The sequence below is a fragment of the Elaeis guineensis genome, chromosome 5 (assembly GCF_000442705.2).
Source record: "Elaeis guineensis isolate ETL-2024a chromosome 5, EG11, whole genome shotgun sequence".
Taxonomy (NCBI): domain Eukaryota; kingdom Viridiplantae; phylum Streptophyta; class Magnoliopsida; order Arecales; family Arecaceae; genus Elaeis; species Elaeis guineensis.
Window position 1 is genome coordinate 5,879,103 of NC_025997.2, and position 19,731 is coordinate 5,898,833.

At 37.0% G+C, this 19,731-nt stretch overlaps 2 protein-coding genes across 3 annotated transcripts; both read left to right on the forward strand.

Moving 5' to 3' along the window:
• Positions 1 to 381: 381 nt before the first annotated feature.
• LOC105044606 (uncharacterized) lies at positions 382 to 6,468 on the forward strand. The gene is made up of 3 exons (XM_010922556.4): positions 382 to 654; positions 772 to 1,202; positions 5,850 to 6,468. Exons 1-3 carry the CDS (start codon positions 490 to 492, stop codon positions 6,289 to 6,291), a joined length of 1,038 nt encoding a protein of 345 aa, XP_010920858.1. The 5' UTR covers positions 382 to 489; the 3' UTR covers positions 6,292 to 6,468.
• A 2,058-nt stretch (positions 6,469 to 8,526) lies between these two features.
• LOC105044605 (PHD finger protein ALFIN-LIKE 2) lies at positions 8,527 to 18,320 on the forward strand. Of its 2 annotated transcripts, XM_010922551.3 has the most exons (6): positions 8,532 to 8,804; positions 8,892 to 8,924; positions 9,054 to 9,276; positions 16,483 to 16,521; positions 17,630 to 17,750; positions 17,832 to 18,320. In XM_010922551.3, exons 1-6 carry the CDS (start codon positions 8,705 to 8,707, stop codon positions 18,081 to 18,083), a joined length of 768 nt encoding a protein of 255 aa, XP_010920853.1. In that variant the 5' UTR covers positions 8,532 to 8,704; the 3' UTR covers positions 18,084 to 18,320. The 2 variants fall into 2 exon arrangements, with proteins under 2 accessions (XP_010920856.1, XP_010920853.1); XM_010922554.3 differs by lacking the exon at positions 16,483 to 16,521 and having other exon boundaries at positions 8,527 to 8,804.
• The last annotated feature ends 1,411 nt before the right edge of the window (positions 18,321 to 19,731 follow it).

The following is a 19,731-nucleotide window of genomic DNA, read 5'->3' on the forward strand; positions in this document are numbered from 1 at the left end:
TCTTAAAATCCAAATGCTCTACTATTTTTTCCTCTAAAGTTATTCATTGATTTGAGCGTTAGAGAGTCTTTATCGAAGCCATTTCTGATGGAACTTATTTTGTAAATCTTTTTTTTGATATCGAGCGAAACTCATCTCACTTTAAACTCTATTATGTCCTTCATCTTAATTTTAACTGTATATATTTTCTCCAACAACAATACATCATTCATTAGCAACTCTATTATCAATTGACAGGCACGTCTCCTGATCAGCTTCCGACTGACCATCGATTACCCACCGAAGCAAGGCTGCAACACCTAGCGTTCAAAACAATATTTTTTATAAATAAAAAAGCATAATTAAAGAGCCGAAGCCAAGCCTACAGGAAATATAAAGACAGAAGGCCGGTCGCGTTCTCGGCGTTGAACTTCAAACGGTAGCGCCCGACAGACGGAGATATAAAAGGAAGAGGAAGGAAGAGAGAGGGGCTGAGAAGAGGAAGAGGAGATGGGGGTGGATTATTACAAGACCCTCGGCGTCAACCGGAACGCCAAGGATGACGACCTCAAGAAGGCCTACCGCAAGCTCGCCATGAAATGGCACCCCGACAAGAACCCCAACAACAAGAAAGACGCTGAGGCCAAGTTCAAGCAAATCTCCGAAGCCTACGATGTCCGTATCTCTCTCCCTCTCTCTTCGATTTTTTGTTCTTCTCTCGTGGGCCAAAAACCCTACGTTAAACCCTAGAGCTTGATCCGTTGCTGGTTTTTCCTCTCCTCCTGAAATTAGGTTTTGAGCGATCCGCAAAAGAGGGCGATCTACGATCAGTACGGAGAGGACGGGCTTAAGGGGCAGGTCCCCCCGCCTACCGGCGGGGCCTCGGGGTTCCCCGGCGGCGCTGCCCATTTCCAGTTCAACCCCCGGAGCGCCGACGAGATCTTTTCCGAGTTCTTCGGCTTCTCCAGCCCGTTCGGCACCGGCGGCGGCCGGGGGATGGGGGACGCTGCCGCCGGTGGGTCCCGCGGCGGCGGCGGTCCGTTCCCCGGAGGCATCTTTGGGGAGGATATATTCGCGGCGTTCGGGGGAGGGAGAGGGGGCGCGGAGGCGTCCGCCAGGAAGGCGCCGCAGATCGAGCGGACATTGGTTTGTAGCCTTGAGGATCTATACAAGGGGAAGACGAAGAAAATGAGGATCTCGAGGGATGTGATGGACTCCAATGGGTGATTTGAATTGCTCAATTTCTTCATCAAATTCTTTTTGCTGTTCATGTTGTTTTGATTCTCTTATATAATTGTATATCTTGTGCATTGCATCATTGTAATGAGATTTAGCTAACCCAGAAATTAGGTTGATGTAGCTACCATATTGTACTATATGGGATCCTCCTATCGTTGGCCCAATAAATGTGGTTCAGAACCCGGTATCTGTAGGGGAATTAGAGTCACGTTGATCTGGTATAATGGATAACTGCTTGAAGATTTTTTTTGCATCATGCACTGTTTAATAAGCTTTAATACACTACAATGCTGTACAGCATTATTGCATCTTAGGTGGTTAAAAGCCATATATGCAATGCAACATCGTCACTTTAATAAGTAACTTCTCAGTTTTTCTACATTGCATTGATATCTCGAGTGGGTGAAGGAATACACCAATATATCTTAGGGCCACTGCATATTACTTTCTTTGTATAACTATGTGCTCACAAGAAGTAGTAGCATTTTTAAATATTGTCCTAAATATACAATTTAAGATGAGACTAGCCACAAAATTCATCCAAAGTGGCACCAGATCCACTCAGCTATGCTGAGAGCTATTACATGAGAGTCTATTGATGATTACTGTTTACAGTCCATAATGCATCTACACCTATGGGCATGAGAGGTTACATGCTATTATCAACGACATGGTCTATAGGCTATATTTCTATAGTATGGTTGACAGCAATCTACATTGACAGCATATTAGCAGGATGCTCAACATTTTAGCTGTGTAGCGGACAGATAACATCTGGTAAAAAGTGGACTGGTTATATGCTTCATTCAGTCGGTATCGTTTTGACATGGTGCATGGAGATGCATGTTATTTTGTGGCAATGTGTCATTTATTATCTTGAAGATTTGTAGCATTGTGTGTAGAGTCCCAATTATCAGAGTTTCTTGTGTGAAGTCTTTAATTTTTTTCATCTCTTACTTGATGGTTAAAGTCAAATTGTATATGCTTATGGTTTTAAAAATCTTGAGATTCTTTGATTTTATTACCATACCATATGCGTTCTTCAGTTTTATTACCATACCATATGCATTATATTCTTTGATATAATGCTTCCTATGATTATGTTTAGAATTGCCATCATGCTTATCCAAGATAAATAGATGATTTGAGATGTATGATTTGTCAAGTCAAATGTATGGTTTAGTGTTTCAGCCATACAATTTGGCATAGCTAGGAAAGAATGTGAGGTGAGAAAGATCGAAGGGCAGTCCCTTGCTCTTAACTCCCTAGCACCGTAATAGAGAACTCCCTAACTTTGTGGGAAGTAAGAAAACACTAATAGGTGCTGTTTGGTATATCATCAGTAATATAATCAATAGGATGATGTGATCATCGGAGTGATGTGAGTACTGGGGTGATGTGCTAATACTGGGGTGATGTGTGATCATTGTGGTTGGCATATCACTAGAATATCACTACGAATAAAACTTCACGGTGTTTGGTATATCATCAAGTAGTAATAGTGATAATGTATAAAATATCATAAATAGTCTTACACATTAGTATGTAATAATTACTCTACAACTTGATTAAACATTCTTTATTCACAGCTCCTCACAAAAACATGTATTATTATTATTATTGGTATTTATTTTGATTAGACTATCAAAATGATATTACGATAATATTATATATAATCGAGCTTGGCTAGGCTTAGCCAATTTTGACCATCAATATCAGAGTTGTCCGTGAGGAATGATTTAGTCCATCAAAATAAAATGAAGAAAAGAAAAGCGTGATGGGTTTAGTATGATCCATCCATGCCAATTAACTATACCGGCCTATAAAAATAAAATAGGCATCCAATAAATAAATAAAAGGCATCCATGCTATTTAACTAAACTTGTCAATAAAAATAAAATAGACATTTAGTAGATAAATAAAAGAGGATGTTCTTTTATTTTTATATCACATCCTACCAAACAGTACCTAAGAAGTTTAGTAGATAACTGAAAATAGATTGATTTCTTCATTCATCATTGACAAAGCCTCATAGTAACTCATTCTTAACTCTGAAATTAGGATTCTGTATTTTATTAGTCATGAGTATTAGTTCCTTTTCTTTTCTTACATGCCAATCTATGGCCCCTTAAATTTTGCAACTTGGGGAGCATGGAGTAGGTTTTGTTCGAGCAACACATAACAGTGATAATTGTACATGTTTATTTCACTTAAACATAACTAAAGGCCATATTGGTCATTTGATTCCTTATGCATGAATTATATTCTTACTCCTTGTATTGAGTTCATGTATTGGCACAAAAATTGATGACACATTTTTTCCTTATAATCTACATGAGTGTTGCCTATACCTAAGTAGGTATGTTAGTGTCATACACTGGTAGAAGGTGTCTCGCTGATACAGTTTACTTTGTATAGAAAGTGTTCAGTCATATGCCTTGTTAAGTTTGGACTAGTGATCAGAAGAATTAAGTGCCAATATGTTTCTTATGAGATATTAGTAACGAAGAGGCTAAACACATAAAATATAAGGGAACATCAAGTGCTGATGCTGGCCAAATATTGCATAGATAAGCCATAAGAGGTGTGACTTATAAGTTCGATTTATCAATCTGGACACTGATTCATATATGGACCCTAAGCCTTGTGATAATGGTTCTACTGTTTCCTGATTTTCATTTGACTTCCTTTGATATGTTCAAGTTAGCTTCTGCTTTCGAGATAAATATATCAGGACATTGGATCTGATTGTAATCATGAGATTACACCTTCATAGCATTTATAGAATGATTTAAGATGCCCTTTTTTTTTTTTTTTTGTTTGGGGGGTTGGGGGGGGGGGGGGGAGTTGAATTTCTACTGTTTCCTGATTTTCGTTTGACTTCCTTAGATATGTTCAAGTTTGCTTGTGGTTTAGAGATAAATATATCAGGACATCGAGTTCTTTCAGATCTGGTTGTCATAATTATGTGATCACACCTTCGTAGCATTTAGCATTGATAGAATGATTTAGGAACACACCAGGGGCCGGGGGGGGGGGGGTGGGCTGTTGCACATTGGACCATAAATGTCTCTGCATGAAACATTATGATGCGGGATATTGCTTTGTTGATGCAGGCAATTCTGTTTGCCACTAAATGGAACCCTTTGTGTCACGTTGATAGGTCATAGGTATGGTATGCACCACATTTATGGTATCAGTTTCGGGTCTTGTTTCGCTAAAGCAGTAACACTGAAGCATTTTGGCCGTGAACTTGGTCAAAATGTTCTAAATCAAATATTGGGCGATCAAAAGTTGCTTCTTGTGCTTAGTTCACTGTATTAACAATGCATTTTCAGTCTGTATTGGCAAATACGTGAACACAATTTCAAGCTCCATGTACTTGGCTGAGGTTTTCCATGTAGTGCAATTGACAAAACAATCATACCATTTTTGTTGTGTCTTTTCTCACCTCTTGAAGTGCACATGATACAAGTTTCTATATTAGCTCCTATCACTATTCAATTTTGGCATATTTATAAGGGAACCATCCAGAATAGTTAATAGCACCTTCAGATCTATTCTTACAAAATTTATGATGCCTTGCCCATCCTTTTAAGTGATTTTAACTTAATCTTTGAACTCTTCTCTGGTTAACAAGGCCTCTACATCTTGGGGGGAAAGCATGTCACCTAGGTTACCCATTAGTAAGTTGAGGATGAAATGCTCCAGTGTGCTTCCCATGTAACATATTGATAAGATGTCATTTCTCTTAAATATTTAAAGATAATGATTACCTCTATGAGCAAATACTTTTCTTCAAACAACTCCTGAATACCACTCACCCATGCTCTAAATTCATCTAGTTGAAGATTGAATCTGGACTAGCCACTAGAACATAAAAACTGTTGGCTGTTGAATCTAGGTCCATCAGCTTCTGTACTTGGTAACATTACATGTCTGCAATGTGATTTTACACCAAACAAGCTATAAATGCAGCTCTCCAGTTTGTGCAGTTGTCATTATACAAGAGGTATGTGCGGTTGCCACTGGTTACTGCAGTATTGATTCAGTATACTGCTCAAATTATTTATTTTTCTTTATTTATAGAAACTCATATGCCGAAACAAATAATTAGACAAAGGTAAATTGCACACCTAACTTTTTCCAATTATCTGTAGTGTTAGTCGGAGTTTGGTCCAAGTTAATGTCTCTATTGGAAATACTGGCATACAGCACAAAATTGGTTGATCTCTAACTAAGAATGAATTTGAGATGTTTGATTTTGTTGTTGATGAATCTACGTCTGGTGAAATGCAGTTACCCTTGCTTTTTATTGCTCCCTATCCTATATTTTCCTTTTATCCAAAAATATATTATATTTATTTGTTACCAAATCTAAGAAATGCATAACCCTTTTTTTGAATGTGAGTGCCTTTTTGTTGTTGTTGTTGTCTTTGTTTGTTGGGAGGAGGGGGTGGGTGGGTTGGGTTCCTGCATCCTGCAAATTTGTTTATACTTCAGTTTGGGGTGAAAGGTCCTGTTGTTTATACTTAATAATTATCATAATTGCAGCAGAGAGAGTTCCATAGGATGACAACAGAGGAGGAAAGCCAACAATCTGGTTGATATCTTATACATTTCTTTTGTAGGAGGCCGGCTAGTGTGGAGGAGATTTTGACTATTGACATCAAGCCTGGCTGGAAGAAGGGTACAAAGATCACATTCCCAGAGAAAGGCAATGAGCAGCGCAGTTTAGTACCTGCAGATCTGGTTTTCATCATTGATGAAAGACCTCATGGCATCTTTAAGAGGGAAGGGAATGATTTGATCGTCACCCAGAAGATCTCACTTGTTGAAGCTCTCACAGGTTATGTCGTACAGCTGACAACTCTCGATGGTCGAAGTCTAACTATTCCCATCGATACCATAATCAGTCCCACTTATGAGGAAATTGTTCAAGGTGAAGGGATGCCAATTACAAAAGAGCCATCTAAGAAAGGAAACTTAAGGATTAAATTTCAAATCAAGTTCCCCTCTAAACTTACACCAGAGCAAAAGGCAGGCATCAAGCAGTTGTTAGCTCCTTCTTGACTGATTTATGCTTATTCGTTCTTGTAATTTTGTTGAATACTTCAGCTCCCATATCGTGGCTTTGTGAAGAAACTGTGGCAGTGCAAGCTTTTTTTTTCATTATTTATTTATTTGTAATGAACTCTAGCAGAACTGACCTTATAGTTTGGTTAGTAGTTGATATAGTGCTTGATTTCATTTTTCCTTAGTTGATTCTGTCATGTACCAACATTTCCAGGGTCCAAGTCTCAGGTGACCCCAAATTACAGAGAAGAATGACCGTCTCTTCTTAACATGATGCTTGAATTTGGAGCTTGCAGCCTGGAAGCATTTAGCAGCGTGCAACAAAAAATGATGATATATCATGGAGCTGCAATGGATAACTATATGTTCTTTTGTAATTGTCAGGTTTTATGCAGACGCCCTCTCAGACCATTCAACTATTCTATGGTAATTGTTTTGTGTCAGCATGGCTGTCTCCTTTTGGTAAGATGCAGCAATAATCTGTGCCTAAAATTTCACCTGCAGTTATTGGGGAACCGATATGCCATGGCAGGTTGGTTTATTACGGGAAATACAGCAGACTTTGGGAATGCAGTGGGGTTGAAATTATGTAATGACTGAAGTTATGCAGCTTTTGAAATCTAGTTTCATGGCAGGAGCTTTGTTTTTGAGGTGAAGAAACGATACATCACGGAGCATGCTTCTGGAGTTTCTTCCCTTTTAAAACATTTTAGAATGATTGTCAATGTTTTGATGAATAAAAGCTTGGATACTGCAGCATTAGATTCCCGGTGGCAAGTAATTATAGCCATCATTTTCATTACTGTTTTCTCAAGTTTCAGTAGGTTTTTTGAATTTATTTTTTATTTTTAAATATTGGCTGGACCTTCAGTTTGAGCACTGTCTCATTAGCTACATATGTAAGAATATGGTTAATTTATCCATGTTTGAAGGCTTTTATTTACTTCGGAGATTTTAAAGTCTCACCACACGGTTTTATGTATTGTTTCGAAGCCTGATAAACTAAGTTAGAGGAGTTCCATCTGGATTATTATTTTGCAAAGGACAAACAATATAGCCTTCACTAGAATTATTAGACGACATGATTTTCTGTATGAAATTTCACCTTTCTCCGTAATCCCATGTCCATGGTTCGAACGGTCTAGTTTTAAGTAATTTTATAAAATTGGATCAACATTTTGATTTAAAAAAATTTATAAAATCAAATATTTGATTAAATATAATCAATTTTTTTGATTGATTTTGTATTGATTCGTTTTTTTGTGTAATTTTTTTAAATATTTAAATAATTTGAATGATTTTTCGGTTTAAATAAGTTGGTCGATTAAGTTTTTATTTTTTATTTTTTTATTATAATTAATAATTAAATTAAATTTGATCTAAATTAGATTGAAATAAGATAAAATTAATATTTTAAATTCTTAATTCATATCAAATAAAAACATAATTATGAATATATATATATATATATATATATATATGAAGTATGTAATATAAATTTATATATAAATATATAAAATAATAATATTTTAATTTTAATTTATCGATTCAATTTTAATCGATTATATAAATTAATAAATTAATAATCAAATTAAAATATCAATTTTTTTATTTTATTAAAGTAAATTAAATTAATTAAATTATCAAATCAAATAGCAAAATCGAATCAGTTAAATCATCAAATCATCGTATTTAGCTCGATTTATATTGGACTGGATGATTTAGATGGTTTATTCAAAATTTTTTACACCCCTGCTGCTGTTTGGAACTAAGAGCTAGGCGAGGGCTAAGTGAGACAGTAGGGCAGCCACCTATTCCATGACCAAGCTAGGCATTACTGGTTATTATACTGTCAGCATCAATAATTCCCTTATGATGAGAATTCTTCAGACCAGGTATCTACGGATGGGCCAGGCCAGTCTCATATAACACAAACCTACGAAGTTCCCGTCGCCGAAAATAACATCAACAATCGTAAAACATAATCTTTTTGATGGAATTGGTTAGCTTTTTGTCTGATATAGACGACAAAACATTTTTTTGCCGACTATCAGCAATGGCAAAGCGACGTAAACAAAGTAACCCAAAACGAAGCCAAACTCTATTTCGATCCACGTGGCATGTGGTGAAATCTCTTCCTTCTATAGTGAAATACAGTGGTCCATTCATGGGTGAATAAAAGGAAGAAAAGGAAAAACCTATCCTTTATTTTCTCCTTCTCAGGTTCTCCCAACCCGATTCGAAATCGTTTTTTTTAATTCCCCATTTTAATCGGCCACCAAGCACTGCCCTCTCGCCGCTGCTCGCAGCGAGCGTTCTTCTCTCCCAATCTCCCGTCGCCCTCCTCTTTCTTTTCCTTGTCTTCGGAGCGACTGATAACGGCGGATCTTCCTCTCTGATCTCCGCTGCCATGGAAGTGGGCTCGATCTCCCCGGCTCCTCGCACGGTCGAGGAAATCTTCAAGGATTATAGCGGCCGGAGGGCCGCTATCGTCCGAGCTCTCACCGCAGGTCGGGTTTTTATCTCCTCGTCCCCCTTTGTTTCCTTTCTCGCAGTCGTAGTCTTCCTGCCACTAACCCTCTGTCGCCCTCTCTCAGATGTCGATTCCTTCTACGCGCAATGCGATCCAGGTGACCTCGATCGCTTCGATTCCAGATCCGACCTCTCTTGTTCCGAATTTCTCGAATTTAGGGTTCTTTCGTGCTGGAATTTGTGGTAACCTTTCCTCTTTGTTGCAATTTTTGGTTGGACGGGAACAGAGAAGGAGAATCTTTGTCTGTACGGTCACCCGAACGAGTCGTGGGAGGTGAATCTCCCAGCGGAGGAGGTGCCGCCGGAGCTGCCGGAACCGGCGCTCGGGATCAATTTCGCGAGGGATGGGATGAACCGCAAGGACTGGCTTTCCCTGGTCGCCGTGCACAGTGACTCCTGGCTCCTCTCTGTCGCCTTCTACCTCGGTGCCCGCCTGAACCGCAATGAGAGGTATGTTGTTGCCTTTTTTTGGCTTTCGCACCTCCTTTCCTTTGATTTGTTAGGTATAGTATTGCCTTGTCGTATTATAGTTTCTTACATTGCGTGATTTACAGAAGAACATATACGTGCTCTTATATTGCTGATTATGTGATATGGAGTGATAGGATGGATGGTTGTTCGCTTGTAGAACCTTAGAGATTTTGTCGAACTCTAATTTTGAATCTATTTGATGTATGTGACTGCTCACCCTTATGTGAAAATTATGGTAGAAAATTGGTGTCATAACTCTGGCATGCTGTATGTTTCTTGAATCTTATACGGTTAGTTTCTTTTACTTTTCTATGTATATTAGATTGACGGTGGGGATGCAAACTCAAATTGTTACAGGAGGAAGAATCAGGTGGTTAACTTCAATGTTCTACTTATGGATTGCAAAAGGATCTAAAAGTTGTTTGCAGTTTTGGATTCTTTTGAATAACATGGAACATCAGTAACCTATTATAGTACCTTTTTTGAATAACGTGGAACATCAGTAACCTATTATAATACCTATTCTTCATTGTATTTATGTAGTGTTCTTTTATAAGCCAAGTTTAACAATGCACGTGGATATTGATGACAACAGCTAGCTTGCCTTTCCTCTTGACACATCATTCCGAGACAATACCGCACTGTTCTGCAATCTCCAGGAAACTATCTATCATGTTATATTTTCTTGTGTGAGTGACTATTGTAGCCTTCTTGTAATCAAGTCTGATTATTTATGGAGATGAGTTCTTGTTAGTCTCCTCAGACCCTTACCATTCACATGATACATTGATATGGTTGTAACAACTATTTCTATGATAGCATGTGATTAAAAATTAAACAAAACTAACATTGATCAGGGTGAGTGGCCTAGACACTAGTTTTATTTGGGTCCTTGATTTCATAACTAGTCAAGGAAGTGCCCCGGTTGTTACTGGTATAGACTTGTTCATGCCATTTACTGTTTCTCCTTAGAATATAATCTGCCTAGAACCTCAGTTTGGTATGAGTGTCAGCAACAACAGAAAGGGACTCTCTTGAGGCTGTATGCATTTCACTTTAGAGTTTAAAGTGATTATACATTTTGGTGCATGTCTATAAGCTGCTTGCTGGTAGTAATGATGACTGAAAGGGTTTTATCATTACTAGAGATCGATACTTTTAAATGTTATCTTTATGGATGATACTAGAGGGTGATGTAAGTGTTGCACGATTGGTCCAATGTGGGTGAAAAAGAATGCAATCCTTTGCAGAGTTGCCAGAGGTTTACAACAAGAGGCCTACTTATTCTGTCTCCAGTAATTGGAGGATGTATTTGTCTTAGATTCACCTGCATAGTGGAAGCAGACCCTTTTTTACTTTAAAATTCACATACAAATAAGGATTATGGGTGATTAATGTACATCAAAATTCCTATTACTGAGTTTTTTTTATTATTTTTTAATTAATTAATTTATTTTTTAATTGCATGCTCATCTACTTGGATTATCAAGACTCCTCTATTTCAAGGGTTCTTAAACAGCCACTTATGTGTAAGCCATCCAAATATCATGGAACTCAAACACCAAAGTAATGCCATGCTTCCTTTTTTTTAGCTATGTGGAATTTGTGTGAGTACATGGAATGCATTTTATTATTTTTTTTTCCCTAATAAACATCATGAGATTCTCTTGGTGACCTTCTTGAAACTTCTTGATAGTAGGAAAAATTTAAAAGAAGCTTAGAAGTAGGGGCATATATAAGCCAAGCTAGAGCGATCTAAATGTAGCTCATGCTTCCCTTGCTTTTTAATCTAGTTGAACTTGATTTGCTTGTGATCAGCTTATTAAGAGTAGGGAGATTTCGAGGTCCTTCAACACCTTTGTATATATACACACTAGTAGCTAATTTTCACCACCATGTCTCAATATTATAATGAACAGCTTATCATTTGCTTGCGAACGCTATTGAATATACATTTTTTATAAGTAACATTTTAATCCCTTATGATTATATCCTATAGAAACAGTATTTTATTATAAATAATAATTCAAATATTATATAATGAATATTAGCTATCTGCTTATTTTTTGGCTTAAGCGGGCCAACCATATTGCTTGGCTTAGTTACTAATCAAGCAAGCTGAATTTGAGCCAAAATCAAGCTGCTTTTGAACACTTGTTTATTTGACAGCTCTAATCAAAAGTAGTGGGAAAACTTGCAACTTATTTACACATATCACTAACTTAATTATAAATTTGACATACAGGACTTATTTTGTCTATTAAGGCTGATTTCCTGTAGCTATACTACTGAAAGTTCTGTATGTAAAAATAAGGGCAAAGGCAGTATATGATGACAGTTGACTCTTAACCAACAACTTCTTTCTCATGTTTAGGTTTCTATCCTTCTGTCTGAAGGGAGAAAAGAACATAGACAATGCCCCTTTACCTCCATTTCTTCTCATCTCCTCCTCTTACCTTGAATTCCTTGGGTGTATCTCCCTCAGCCATAGTCCCAGTCCTCATGTCCAGGCTACTCTAACTCCAAGCATGTTGCTAAGATATCCCACGGTAGAACCACCTTTTCTTTCATGAGTCCTAGATAGATATTGATGGGATTGAGAATCTTATAGGTGCCAATGTCTAGTTTGACCTGACACCATCTTCCTTGCTAGACTGTCAAGCCCTCGCACCTTCATCACCATCTCTTGCTTGATTTTCATTTCAATATTTCTTGAAGCACTGATGGAGCCTGTCTAGAACACTATAAAGAGCGATCTGGTGCAATCGCTTGCAATTATATGTTGGTGGTGTTCCCAAATACTATCAGGAAATGTTGAGGAATGTTCTTACTGGAGTTACTGTTATCAGTTTGGTGCTCTTGCTTTGTTTGGTTCCTAGGATCATTCTTTCTTAGTTGGCTTCCATGAAGAGAGTATAATTGAAATGCAAATCTTTTTTCCCCTCTTATTGAATTGTAGAGGTAAAATCTCCAAAAGGCATCTCTCTGGTGTCTCGCAAGATAATTATATACAGGTCTTGCATCCACTCCAAAGCATCCCTGGAAATTGATTAGTTGATTTATATGCATAGGGTTGTAATCTTAAGAAAGAAGAAATTTTCAGGATCAAGTCATGCATTTTGACTTATAGGCCACCAAGGGACATAGAAAAGGCTTCCATGTTGGCATGTTTGTGCTCCAAGCCACAGCAAAGGAGATGGAGTGCATGACATGCGAGGGTGGAAGATGATCCTATGATCTGGGGTATGAGCTTTGGGGAGATGGAGATTTTTTAAATTTCCCCCTTTTTTTAATAGAAAGGGAGCCTGGGAATTCAAAGCTAAAGCATTGGAGAGTGTCTACTCATTGAGGAGGATCATACATCATGTTGCAGAACTGAAGAGGAGCTCATTCTTTAATTAAGATTGAGGAGGATCATGCATCATGTTGCAGAACTGAAGAGGAGCTCATTCTTTAATTAAGTACAATCAATTCCTAGACTGGTTATAACTTGCGAGTCCGCTTAGAGATCATTCTCATCCTAACCATGAAGATTGTTGCTGGTAAGGTTCCCATGATAGAAGTACCAATCAAATCTTAATTTGCTCAATCAACTTGCATATCTATTAATAATCTTACGTTGCTTTTCAAAGATGTTTTCCTTTTTTCCATTTTTATTGTATTTTCTGATTCTGGATTTTTTTTAAAGCCGTTTTGTTATGTTGTACGTAGTATCAATTGTTTGTTAGTGAAGGTTTAAGATAAAAATCAAAACTTACTAGCTAACTTTAATGCTTACTGAGTCAAAGTTTATGAAAGTTTGAAAGGAAGAGCTATAATATAAAAGAACATATAATGGTTTAAACTCTCAAAGAACAAACAATGTTCTTTTTATAAAGTATGATCTTTTATTGTGAATGTGATCTTTTTGTTCTAAGCATAAAATATTTTCTTAATGCTTGTTTACCTTATGTCTAGAGAAATCATTTAAACCCAGCTTTGATGATCTTCAGATCTTGGGTCATCATATTACAGACTTGAATGAAAAGACTGTACTGAATTGACTTGGATTCTGGTGTTCTTTACATGCACTGGATCAAGGTTCACTATTTTGGTACCAAACTCCTTATTAGCACCATCCTATTATAGTGTCCATATGTGATTTGATACGATACGAGACAGCGTACTGATACAAGGCCATTATAGTATGCCCTGTATCAAGCGGTATGGGGCGGTATGGCAAACCATGCTTGGATGGTCTTAATATTGATCTTTTAAAAGAAGGAATTAAAGGATAATTTAAAATATAGATGCTTATGAAAGCTTTGTGGTAGGGATGGTAACGGCTCGGGTATGGGTCAGATCAGCCAAAACTCGTATCCCCCCATGACTAAAAACCCCATACCCATATCCACCTTGTACCTACCTCAGGTCGGATCAGATCGGGTCAAGTAGAGATGTCGGTTAGGTCGGGCGGATAGATAAGAGGGGTTGGGTCGGATCGGATTGGGTACACGTAAATATTATAAAATAATTATAATTTTGAAAAGGAGATATAAATTAAGGTTATATTGGGTTGCAATTGGGGTGGAGTATACGATTATTTGTACCCGATCCAAATTTCCTTTGGTTATTTTTTCTAGAACCCATACCCAACCCAAGTTCTAATCGGGTTGGGTAAAACCGGCCCACTCGGGTTGGGTCGGGTCGGATCGGGTATTTGGTGGGTCGGCTAGAATCGCCATCCCTACTTTGTGGTGCTTTTATTGCAACCCATGCTTTAAGTCATGTTTGAGATTTATGACCACATCTGGTTTTCTTTCCTTTCCTTTTCTTTTCTTTTGTTGACTAATAATTATTGGTTTTATTCATTTTAATATGGGTTTGTTTCATTTTGGTTTATCTTGCTGGACCTGTACCTAACAAAGCTCAAGTCAAGTTTGAATTTAATGGACCAAACACAATTTTAGGATTAAATCTAACCGAGCTAGTTAGGATTAGGTTCAAATTTGTTTTATCTATTAAGTATCTAGGTTTGATGCTTTGTCTATTAATTAGGTCCAACCCTAAAGACTGCCGCTTTTTTTTTTTCTAGTTTAGGTTTGATAACCATATTGTCATACGACTCCATGATTTGGGTTGAGTCAATATCTGGCTGTTTTTCTTGAAAACAATAATGAAGCTGTTTGAAAACATGCAATGTTTTCAATTATGATATTTGAGAGTAAGTACGAAGAGATTTAAATGCTTGAGTCTAACACTAAATGGAACCAATCAACAAAAGTTATATAAAACCCAAAGGACAAAAATAAGGAAAATAACAAAAGGACTACATGAATGCTCTTCTCATGTTTTTAAGGCAAAGGAGGACAGTGCAACAAACTATGCAAATTTGCCGACATGCTGTTGCAGTGGTTGCTCAATTGTGCCCAGACAGTATGTGCCCATGGTTGAAGTTCACCTGATGCTGTTGCAGTGTTAGCTGCTGCTTTGTTTCTTGTCCCAGATTCTCCCTTGTTTGCATGATCCTGTGCATCAGGTGGGTGTACCATTAGTGTTCATCGTTGCAATGGCCATGCATCTCTTGGCCTCAAGTACTTAGGTTCTATCTATCTATCTATCTATCAATCAACGCTTGTGTTTGCAGATGTATGCTATTTTTTTTAAAAAAAGAATAATAACTAGCATATCATCCTATATATTTATAAAATCATGCTGAAAATTGTGATCATTTGTTGAAAATGATTACCTGGAAATATAGGTATAGTTTCTGCTATTGTTAAATGAAGGCTAGTATTTGGAAGGGAATCAGGGGAGTGTTGGTTTACAAAGCAGGATTTTGGTGGGAAAATGGTAAAGGGAAGCGTATAGAGTTTCCAGGAAAATTTGATTTCCATATATGAAAACATGAACCTTCTCTTGTATGAGCATTGATATAGACTGGAGGTGGAGAAGGTTATTTGTTTGACAGTGAAAATTTTGGTCGGGAATTGCTTGAAAGTTGAAAACTTTATACTTTTACATATTCACTAATTAAATTGAAGGTCATGATCAGCTGTTGAAATAGTCAGACTTGGATGGGTTAGTTATGCTGTGATTAGGTCCATATTGTTACATATGCTGAATGATAAAAGAGGAGCCCCAGTTACTCAGAGCACCTAGGAAGCAACGTTTTAAGTAAAAGAAATTTATGGAATCATGAAATGTAATCAAACATGTATATGATTTTGAACATGAAGATGGCCCAAATAAATTGATTCTGTCAATTGTATTAACATTGGTATGATAGAAGCATAGTGCTGGCTACTGATTGCAGCAATTTACTAGTAAGTAGCACAATAAGCCACCTCAAATCATTTACATGTAGTAGGCCTGGGTGTAAGATTATGAATCAGATTTTGCATGATGGCCAACAGGTTCTTGTTATATGCCTTTTATTAAGTCCCAAAGAAGGATGTAATTTGCTTCCACTTAAAAGAAATCTCTGTAAAGTGCGACAGTATTAAATCACCTTTTCCAGTACTCCCAGGGTGAATTTTAACATATGGCACTTTACAAAAGAAAAGAACCTGCTCGGAAAGGTCCATGGAAAAAATGTTGATTTATATTCGCTTGTATATATTTAGGTGGCAATACATGATCAACACATCGGTTTAGTTTTGCCACGTATGGTAGTTAATGGAAACATATAGTCAAATATTTAGATATATCAACAAGCTTTTGATCCAATTTGTTCAATTGCAAATATCACCATGGACTCAGTTGAGACTATAAAAATCAACCAACTCCAGAAATCACGAGGAAATACAGGAAAATGGCAGTAAACTGCAAAGAGAAAACAATTCATGTGATTGCACAATTTCGGCAGTCATATTCTTGGTTTCCAGGTATTGAAATACTTCAGGGTGGACATTTTATACAAATTTGCCCTAACATACTATTTCTTTTTTGAGCTAAAGTTGTGCTAGTGTATTGGATTTAGTCATAACCTAGTCTATGTCTAAACAATACCAGGCAATAGCATATGGTGCTAAATAATCTACGGTCAAGATGCTTTGGGATTTTGCTTATGTGTATTGAGAATGTTGTTCCATCATAACTTTATCTCGCAATGCTCGTTATTTTTCTTGTAGATACCGTATTTAATGCTGTCTAGATTGCTCATCTAAATGCTTGTAATTTCTTTTCTGAATAATGAGACTCTAGGCATGCTCTGCGGATGCAGTTGCAGTCAATTGATTTCAGGTAACCTTGCTTCAAATAATAAGGCCAACATTTCAGCACTTTTTCTTGTTTTATTCATGTTTAAAGCTAAACGTAAAGGACCAGCTTTATGTATCCGATAGCTAACATTTAATAGTTAGGTGCGAATTATCTTCTTATTTAAGCAATATTAATTAGTTTATTATTGTTCTCAGAGAATTAGCTTATTATCTTGGATTTGTGATTGAATTGCTTGCATGTTAGCTAAAGGTACCATTCAAAACACATGTTCTTGAACTACATAAGTAAAATGAGTTCCATGTCACTTGAACTTATAATAAGTCAAAGACATCCATGCAGGCCATGCACCATACCTTTCTGTTCTTTTGTAGGAGGCCCGTACTGAGTGGCAGCAGGCCACATGGTGGGGTCTCACAGCACGTGGCATGTGTTGAGTGCAAACAACTCATTTTGGCAGTCTAGTCTACATGAGTGTACGTCTGTCATTTCTTGTAGAAATGTGTCTATTTAGGAATGCTAGGGATTCCTTTATGGAAGTCTTGTGTGTGTGTGGTGTGTGTGTGTGTGTGTCCCAGTTGCCGTGTGCATCAAAACCATGCTGAATTGTTCTGATTTTGCTAAAAGATAATTGAATGTCACTAGGAAAGATCACCTATAGAGCAATGCTAGTCTTGCACCAATTGCATAATGTAACTTCAACCAGTCAAGTTGTGCTTTTTTTCTTTTTTCTTTTGTTTTTTTTTTGGTTTGAAGGACTTTTAAAATACATAGCTATATCTCTATGTTTTGGTACCTTTTCTTTTTTTTTTTTTTTGGGGGGGGGGGGGGGGGGGGGAAAGCAACTCTAATTAAAAAAAAAAAGATCTTTAAAGACAAGTTGAAGGCTAATTGGTGTGTAGAAAGGACAGCTTTAGTAGGTTATTTATGTTAAGCTTATGCAACAAATTAAAGCATCTCCTATCGGTTTACTGATTTAACATCTGCATGGGACATGCATGCAGTATATGAGGTATATTGTCTTGATATTCTCTTTGGTGCTTGGTGTTCTTTTGTTAGAATTTCTTGATTGCAATCTGACCTACATCTTACTTCAAACATGATTGTAAAACTGTTAAGTCCATATTAACAGGAAACGTTTGTTTAGCATGATCAATGATCTTCCAACTGTCTTTGAAGTCGTAACTGATAGGAGGCAATCAAGAGAAAAAGCTGGCATGGATAGTGGAAGTAAATCCAAACTCTCAACAAAGGTAAGACATTTTGGAGGTCCTAGTTACGTCTTTACTTTTAGTAAATAAACATGGTAATAACTCTTTTTTCTTTCCCCTCAGAGGTCAAGTGACGGACAGATAAAAAACAATTCAAAGACAGTTGATGAAGGGTACGGTGAAGATGATGACGAACACAGTGAAACTCTTTGTGGAACCTGCGGTGGCAACTATAATGCAGACGAGTTTTGGATTGGTTGTGATATATGTGAAAGGTGGTTCCATGGCAAGTGCGTGAAGATAACTCCAGCAAAAGCTGAGAACATAAAGCAATACAAATGCCCCAGTTGCAGTTCAAAGAAAGGAAGACAGTAACTTCAAAGACCTGTTTTCCAGTATTTCCTGTTGTCCAGTATTTTTCCCTTTCAGACTAGTAAACTCTAGTGACTTTGTTCTTGTTAACATTTGTAGTTTAGGTGTGGCAGTCCATGTTTTGTAATGTTATTTGTGCTCATCTAGAAAGAGATCTGTGCTATGATGCAGGAAGCTCTTGTTATTTTTAATTCATACTAACAATTGAGAAATGAATTTAACCTTTCCACCCTTGTATCATCCAAGCTTGATTATTTTGCATGTTTGCAGTAATTGTAGGAATTACTTGGGGATATCTATTATGTTTAAACATTTGTTTGGTTTTGCATTCTCGCTCCTAATAGCATGGAAAACCAAGATCTATTTCTGCTAATATGCTTGGGCGATGGCATAATTTGTTGCCTGCTTGAATGGGGTGATATTGCAGGTTGATGGCTTCAAAGTCGTACATCTGAAAATTCAAGGATAGGTGACAGATGATTACATAGTGAACAAAAGAAAAAAAAAGAGCAGTCGTGAAAACATAGGTATGGCTCTTTTAGTTCTGTTTGTTGAAGACTTGGATTTGATCAACAGAGAAGACTGCTGGGAGGTAATGTGATGGTTCACCCGTTGAGGGATGGGTGATGATGGAGTTATAAATTGACTTTCACAGTGAATATGGATTGCCCTAAACAAATGTATGCCAGTCACACCCATAATCCGCAGACATGAATTTTTTAAGTTATTTGGTGCATGCCCCCGCACGCATGCGCATTGATGGCTCTTTTATGAGGTCAAAACTCAATCCTTTTTCCACGTGCCTAAGAAAACATGGGAGCAAATGGAGATGGTATAGAGGGACCGCGTGGAATCTTGTTGATCATATCTTAATCTTGTGGGTGACGATTCATGGGATCTTGTTGATCATATCTTAATCTTGTGGGTGACGATTCATGGATGGATCACTTATTGTGGTGATGATTCATGGAGGTGGATTGGGAGAGTTGGATTATTTCCATGTCTTTGTGGTGCCTATTTGCTTTAGAAGTTATATCACCGTTACATTTGGAGGCAAGTAGAGCCGATTTTCATATATATAGAGCGGAATACTATGATAGTACTGTAGTTCTAGAACTGTGATGGTATTGTAGTAAGAACTATAGTAGTAGCGTAGCACGATAAGAAAAACAATCTCGACCGTATTATGAGTTGACCATATTATAACCAACACTAAAGCCATTTTATTTGTTTATGGCTTAGTCTACATAAGCTATCTTTACATGTTAAATGTTTGCTTATATAGGTTTGTAATTACTTTATATATATATATATATATATATGTATGCATGTATGTATATGTATGTATGTATGTATGTGTGTGTGTGAGTGTATATGTATGGATGTATATATGTGTGTGTATATATGCACGTATGTATTTTATATGAATATAGTGTTGTTTATGAGAAAAAAATTAAAATAAAAAAGAAAAAGAGAGATGTATATTTTTATATGTATGTCGTGGAGTCTCTTAGAGTATTTTCTCGCCATATATAAAATTAAGTTTGTTGCCTTCCGTTCTCATTTCCCTAATTTATTCATGATACTTCCTATAGCCGATAATATATTGGCTCTGAATGAGCCGCGTTTCCTAAAACAGAGCAAGATAAAC

Excerpts from the sequence above, each read along its gene's own strand:
- LOC105044606 (XM_010922556.4), top strand. The coding sequence starts at position 490 with ATGGGGGTGGATTATTACAAGACCCTCGGCGTCAACCGGAACGCCAAG. Across the intron at positions 655-771 it reads AAATCTCCGAAGCCTACGAT|GTTTTGAGCGATCCGCAAAA; the intron begins GTCCGTATCTCT and ends TCCTGAAATTAG. Across the intron at positions 1,203-5,849 it reads GATGTGATGGACTCCAATGG|GAGGCCGGCTAGTGTGGAGG; the intron begins GTGATTTGAATT and ends TTTCTTTTGTAG.
- LOC105044605 (XM_010922551.3), top strand. The coding sequence starts at position 8,705 with ATGGAAGTGGGCTCGATCTCCCCGGCTCCTCGCACGGTCGAGGAAATC. Across the intron at positions 8,925-9,053 it reads CTACGCGCAATGCGATCCAG|AGAAGGAGAATCTTTGTCTG; the intron begins GTGACCTCGATC and ends GGACGGGAACAG. Across the intron at positions 9,277-16,482 it reads CGCCTGAACCGCAATGAGAG|GCATGCTCTGCGGATGCAGT; the intron begins GTATGTTGTTGC and ends ATGAGACTCTAG.